General features: G+C 50.8%; 1 protein-coding gene across 1 annotated transcript; it reads left to right on the forward strand.

The window, feature by feature from the left end:
• Positions 1 to 2,056: 2,056 nt before the first annotated feature.
• Positions 2,057 to 4,666, forward strand: LOC136372262 (cathepsin G-like). Its single transcript, XM_066336794.1, has 5 exons — positions 2,057 to 2,149; positions 2,567 to 2,720; positions 3,212 to 3,353; positions 3,453 to 3,710; positions 4,245 to 4,666. Exons 1-5 carry the CDS (start codon positions 2,092 to 2,094, stop codon positions 4,422 to 4,424), a joined length of 792 nt encoding a protein of 263 aa, XP_066192891.1. The 5' UTR covers positions 2,057 to 2,091; the 3' UTR covers positions 4,425 to 4,666.
• Positions 4,667 to 6,502: the final 1,836 nt, after the last annotated feature.

Below are 6,502 nucleotides of genomic sequence, written 5' to 3' on the forward strand. Positions count from 1 at the left end.
TGCCAATAGAAAGAACTGCCTCCTGATAGGTCCCTGTCCTTTCCAAATCAAGGTCCGAGGTCCAGGGCAGTATTCCACGAACCAAAAACCAAATTGCGGTGACCTATGACACCCTGCTGGGTCCTTGCATTCTCTGTCCAAGCACTGAAAGGAAGATTGCTACACAGCAGTGCCCTGCTGCCACCAGTCTTGCAGGGATCCAGCTCCCAGAATGTCACCCCAAATCTCCATCCTGCCCACTCCCACCTGCTGCCCTGCAGCTGGACAAGATCCTCCCTGTCCTCTACCCTGGGTCACTGAAGCTTGTCTTCCACAGATACTCTGGTCCCTCCACTCACTGGGATGACCTTTCCTGCTTCTGCCTCTCTCCTTCCTGCATTTCATCCCTCCTTATTTTGCACAAACCTCCTTTCTTCAGGGCATCCACAGTGCTGAAGGAAAGGCACAGCTGGACCTTAAGATCCATTCATACCACGTTGATGTAAATCAGATTTACACCACAGATGCAAATCTCCATTTACACCACAGCTGAGGCCACTTTACTACAGCCCTGAAGGGGCCGGTTACAGACCATGATGGGGACAGGCAGAGTCACCTCTTACCGTGAGCCAGTCACACTCTGGCTCTGGAGGATTGCTGCTTCTGCTCTGCAAGCTTTGATGGGAGCTCCTCCCTTCCCTTCCACCAAACAGGTTTCAGGAGGATGCCCAGGACACATTCTACAGTCCATTGTCTTTTTAGAACACAGGGGAAGGGGCAATGCTAGTGTGCTCTAGAGGATTTCTTTGTGGGCTTTCTCTAGACCAAAGCCATGTAAAATTGGGAACCTCCTGGAGGTTTCAGTGGCTTGGGTCACGGCCAAAGTAGGCTCAGGGAAATGGGCTGAGTCCCTTGCAGATTGTAGCACTGGAGTCAGAGCTCCCATGGAGGAGCCAGAGAGGCCTCACCTGAGCTCCAGCTGTGTCTCAGCCAGGCCTGCATCTGGCCAGGGCACCTGCTGATCTGGACCTGGGCCCACAGCCTTAGTCCCCAGCTGGGCCTCAGACTATCTTGTCACCACTGACTTCTCAGACCATCTAGAACACCAGTGCCTGAGGCTGGGAGGCTCCCACTGGCCTTGTCCCTGTTGTGGTTTGAAAACAAACCAAGTGAGAGGCTCTAAGTCAGAAATAAAATTTAATGAGAAGAAAAGGAAAATAAAAGAAAATAAAATAAATGCAACAATACAAAAAGAAAAAACCACTGACAGAGTCAGAATACAACCTGATCTGGGTGATGGAAGCAGTCCAGGTGAGGTGGTCTTCCTGAAGCAGTGATCTTGTAGAAAGGACTGGTAGCTCCGGTCCTCTGGGAATCCAGTGGGTGAGGGCTGCTTCTACTGTTCCAAATCGCAGCTTATATCCGGGTGAGAATGCTTGGCTCTTCCCCATGGGAGGAGCATCTCACAATGGGATGATGAGTCATAGAAGAGGGCCTTGATGGCCCATTAAAGAGAGATAAAACATGGAGGGAGTTATCTCTGAGTCATTGATGGGCCATTAACTGAAGATGGTGATAGAATACATCCTAAACTACAACCCAGGACAGTCGCCAAGCTACTCTGATGTCTGATTTCCCAAGGACATCTCTGATGGCTGTCAGCCCCTCTGATAAGAACCTGCATCTTTGCCTGGCCCTGGCCAGCTCTCCCCATTCCTGTCAGAGGACGGGGGAAACAAAGAGCAAAAAGCAAAAAACGTCCAGACAGAACCAGTCCACGTGCAGGGTGCCAGGGCATCTCTCCAAAGGTGTCTGATGGGAATGCACTGCACAGATACCCCATTCCCCTTCCCTGTATACTCTGAACAAGCCCAGATCTCTCCATCCTTCTGAGAAGATTTTGTGACAAAAATGCAGACAATGTGTCATGAACACCTAGCTAAGCCACAGTCAGGGGCTGTGAGAACAAAAGCAGCAAATGACACAACTGCTGTCAGGCTGAGGTTTCCTGTTTCAGCTCCACACAATATATATAGAGAGAGGTTGCCATTTTGTACCTGTCTCCTGCCTGGCCATAGCAACTGGTTTGGCTCATCAGGACAGAGGTAGAAGATGCTGCTTCTCCTTCTGCTCACAAGTGCTTTTGTCCTTGTGCCTTGGACTGGGGCTGGTGAGTACACAGAGATGGGACTTGGACAGGAACATGCAAGGGCACAGATGGACACTGAGTAGTCAGTCTTGGGCAAGGTTCCTGCCTCACCTTCCCTCCTATCTCTACTTCCCTTCTTTCCTCTCTCCTCTTACCTCTCAGCTCAGACTGTACCTGAAACCAGTGAGGCATTGCAGGCAGTGGAGCTGTGCCCTCAGATGGCATTTTAGTCACCCAGAGCCAGGTGTGGTCAGTCCCCCCAGACAGTGCTGCTTGTCTTTCTCTCCTCTCTGCACCAGCAGTGCTTTGGATGGCCCCAGGAAGGAGGGTTGTTGGTATCACTGGCACATGACATGAGAGGATGAGCCTCTCCCTTCATGCAGACGTGACAGGAGATACCAGTATATGTCATATTACCATTTCCCATCTCTCTGGCAGGAAGGATCATTGGCGGATGGGAAGTTAAGCGCCACTCCAGACCGTACATGGCTTATTTAATTATTGAAAATGGCGTAGAAACTTCTTTCTGTGGAGGGTTCCTGATTCGCCCAGACGCAGTGCTCTCGGCAGCTCACTGTGTGGATATAAAAGGGTAAGAGCCTGTCCTTCTTGTACAGGTGATTTTTCCCAGTCTCACATAGTCCACAAGGGTCTCAGCCCTGATCTGGGCTTAAACAGTGCCCCGTGTCTCCTTGGGCAAAGCAGGGATCTCTGGAGCTGAGCTATCCTCTGTGAGCTGCAGGAATTTTCTTCAGGGGCTGTCCCCTGTTCCTTGGGGACAGGAATGCTGACAGTGGTCTCTGGGGTCATGGTTCCTACCATGGCTTTGAGTGACTGCTGCAGAAGAGGGTGCAGTTTCTCCCCTTCCCTGCTTCCCTTTGTCTGCAGGATGGGGCAGCTGCCACCTGTGTCAGTGTGGGGTGAGGGATCCTCAGCTGCACTGTGGAGGGAAGCCAGGTTACAGAGGGAAAAGTGCTGAGAGCTCCTCTCTGGGGAGGTTTATCCCACCACCACCTCCCTCCAGCCACCGGCCCTGGGGCTGTTCCGGTGCCCACTGCAGCTGTTGTTGGTGTTTCCTGGCAGGAAACTGAACATCACTGTCATTCTGGGAGCCCACAATGTCCATGGCAGAGAACGGAGCCAGCAGAAGATCCGGGTCACACAGTGGGTCATCCACCCCAAATATTCCCGTGAAGATGACAATAATGACATTGTGCTGCTGAAGGTAGGGCCCAACACATCTCCCTCTGCTCACCTCCCCAAACCTATGAGCTTGTTCCCAATCCTTTCCTGGCTCTAATCCCATGTTCTCTCTGCCTGGCAGCTGAAGCCAAAGGCCAGAATCAATAGGAATGTGCAGTTTATATCCATCCCCAGGAGCAACGAATATGTGAGAATAGGAACAAAATGTAAGGTGGCTGGATGGGGCCTGACATCTGAAACAGGGAACAGGACGAATGTGATGAGGGAGGTGGAACTGAAGGTGCAAAATGGGACAATATGTCAGAAGACATTCCAGAATTACCAGCGTCAGTCCATGATCTGTGTTGGTGATGACTCTAGTAACAAGGCATCTTACCTTGTAAGTGTTGTTTTGGGCTGCAAGCCTGGGAGGAGGGTTGGGCTGGACAGTGAGCTTGGTTCTCAGGTGAAAGTCAAAGGACACCAGAATGAAGCAGGACCTTCAGAAAGATGAGCTGAGGGCCCTCACTGAAGCTCTGAAGCTCTTCAGCTCCCTGAACTGGGCTGCATTTTCCTAGCTATCAGCATCATGTGCTTTTTTACTTCCCTGGAGATGTTCTACCCAGCCTTGCCAGTGTTTCAGTGTGTAAATTCCTTGTGATACCCTTGCTAGGATGGCTTAGATATTTCCCCATGTCTCAAGGTCTTGTGGAGCTTTTGAATCTCAAAGAGTCTGCAAGCCTGAGTTGTTTCATGGCTGGGCTTAGAGGAGTAGTGAGGCAGCTGCAAACCCTGAAGAGCTGGGTCTGGAGGGAGGGAGGTGGTGGAAAAGGAGCTTCTTCACACGGAGGCAGGGAAGAGGAAACTTGTTGTTTAAGGCAGGGAGAGCTGTGCTGTGGCATGTCTGACCCCTGTCACTCCTTTCCTGACACAGGGTGATTCTGGTGGCCCATTAGTCTGCAAACAGAAGGCTCATGGCATTGTTTCTTATGGACCTGAAGACAAACTGTTCCCTGAGGTGTATACCAGGATCTCTTATTTTGTGCCCTGGATACGTGAGCAGCTGAGGAAGTTTGCACTCCAAGAGCTGCCTGATTCTCTGTCCTCTGATTAAAATGCTCAGTGCCCCTTCTCCACAATGCATCAAACAGCTCTTGGTGCTCAGAAGGCCCCAGGGGCAGCTGAAGTGGAGTCAGAGAAGCCCCCGTGGTGCAGGCACAGGCTTTGGCACTAAGGAGAGTCTCCGTGGAAAGGTGAAAACGCAGCTCCCAAGCCCACACAGCTTCCCATTGTTCCCCTTCTCCCATTGCTGCTCCAGCTCTGCTTTCTGGCCATCAATAAAAGCATGTTCAAACTCGGTTGTGTCTGCAGCTTTCTTGGGAACTGGATGCAAACCTTGAGTGTGAGAATGAGGAGATTACGCTCTCTGGGAGAACCAGAGCCAGGTTGTAGGTGGGACATGCAGTACAGGTCTGTCCCCAAATGCTGCAAATGCTCCCCTTGTCTCCATCAGCCCCTTGCAGTCAAGCCAGCAGGTTGACTCAAGAGCCTGTACAGAACATTTTTCTAGTCTTTCAGAAACAGAGGCTTCTCCACATGCAAGGGGAGATCATGTGGGTTTCTTGTACCAACTTGAAACCCTCTTAGGATGCTTAGCCACAGTAAAGACCAGGCAGCCCCGTGTCTGCTTTCCATGTCCTTGAACCTCAGATGAAGCATTTTCTTTACACCTGTAAAATGCCTGTGGGTTGAACTGGAATTTTTCTCCCTCTGGATCAGCTGAGCAGACCTGAGTGGGCCAGGAGGTGCCCTTGTGGTATGGTGATGGGCTATAAAATGTCAAATATGGCTGCGGCAAAAGCAGTATTGCAGAGACAGGCTGATAACCTGTGCGAGGGAGAGTTGCATTCCTTTTAGGATTTCTTTTTTCCCTCATCTGTGGTGGTCGCGTTGTCACAGGAGCCCTCTCCTGCTCTGCCAGGCCAGCTTTGACACCAGCTGCGGTACAAGGCAGGGCCTGGTACCCTGGGGATCCTCACTGAGCCTGTGGAGCCTTTTCTGCCAGCAAGGAGTGAGCGGTGATTAGAAGCAAAGGCTGACTCTGATAAGGGGACAACAACTGAAGTTTACTGGCAACCCACGAGGAGAGACCTCACCTCCAGAGTGCCATCCTCAACAGGACACTGAACACTTCATTACAAGAACTTTTATGTGGGGGCGGAACAAGGGGATGAGTTCATTGCCAGGCCAATCAGGACGAACAGGGCAGTGGCTCGACAGATAACAGGCAGACATTGTGACTGTCTTGGTTTTGAGAAGACAGGTATCTGGCAGGGAAAGCTGGAGCTTCCTTTGGAATGGAGAATGTAAACCACGCCCCCCTCCCCCTTTTTTCCAGTTATAAATTTGCCGTTAAAACCTTTTAGGCAAAAGATTTTGGAAATAGAAATAGCACTTCTTTGCTAGTATGTATAACACAGCAAACAAAAAACCCCCCAACTACAGCATTGATAACAAACAGAGTACCAAGAACCTCGAGGACTTTGCTTCACAAAAACCCAGGGCAGTTTGGTCTCGGTGCCTTTGTAGGATCCTCAGAGCACCAATGTGGAAACAGTGGAGAAGTCCCGGGCTGGTAGCTGGAGTGGCAGAATGTCCCCACTGTAGCAAGAGGAGCAGTGCCCATGAAACCGAGATGGTGGGGCAGGGCTGGCCCAGCTCCCGCAGGGCAGCAGAGAAGATCAGAATTCCAGGGAGAGCAGATGATGGTAGATTTTCCAGGACTGGACTCCTCCAGAGAGAGTGAAGTCTTCTAGCAGTGAGCAATCCAGCTGTTCTCTCTCCCCAAATGCCAAAAATAATCATGCCAAGCTGCCTCAAGCTGTGTCCTTTACCTGCCCCAAAACTCGCGTTAGGTCCCCCTCTGAGCTTTGACAACCCCTTTTTTTTTTTTGTTAAATAGTCTTAAGTACGACATTTAGTCTCCTTGGTAACTTATGGGGGAAAAATTCTTTAGAGTAAAAAGGAACAAGCCTAACCCCCAACAGTGACAAACCAAGGTTTGGAGGGGAAGATTGGGGTCCTGTCCAATCACTCGACGGTCTCCCTGGAACTTTCTGGGTGCAGGGAGAGGCCCCCAAAGTGACAGACAGGCCCCAGGGGTTACGTAACAGTTTGATTGACAAAGAACTG

The sequence above is a fragment of the Sylvia atricapilla genome, chromosome 27, assembly GCF_009819655.1.
Source record: "Sylvia atricapilla isolate bSylAtr1 chromosome 27, bSylAtr1.pri, whole genome shotgun sequence".
NCBI classification, from domain to species: domain Eukaryota; kingdom Metazoa; phylum Chordata; class Aves; order Passeriformes; family Sylviidae; genus Sylvia; species Sylvia atricapilla.

Coding starts and splice junctions, on each gene's coding strand:
- LOC136372262 (XM_066336794.1), top strand. CDS start 2,092: ATGCTGCTTCTCCTTCTGCTCACAAGTGCTTTTGTCCTTGTGCCTTGG. Junction 2,721..3,211: donor CACTGTGTGGATATAAAAGG/GTAAGAGCCTGT, acceptor GTTTCCTGGCAG/GAAACTGAACATCACTGTCA. Junction 3,354..3,452: donor ATGACATTGTGCTGCTGAAG/GTAGGGCCCAAC, acceptor TCTGCCTGGCAG/CTGAAGCCAAAGGCCAGAAT.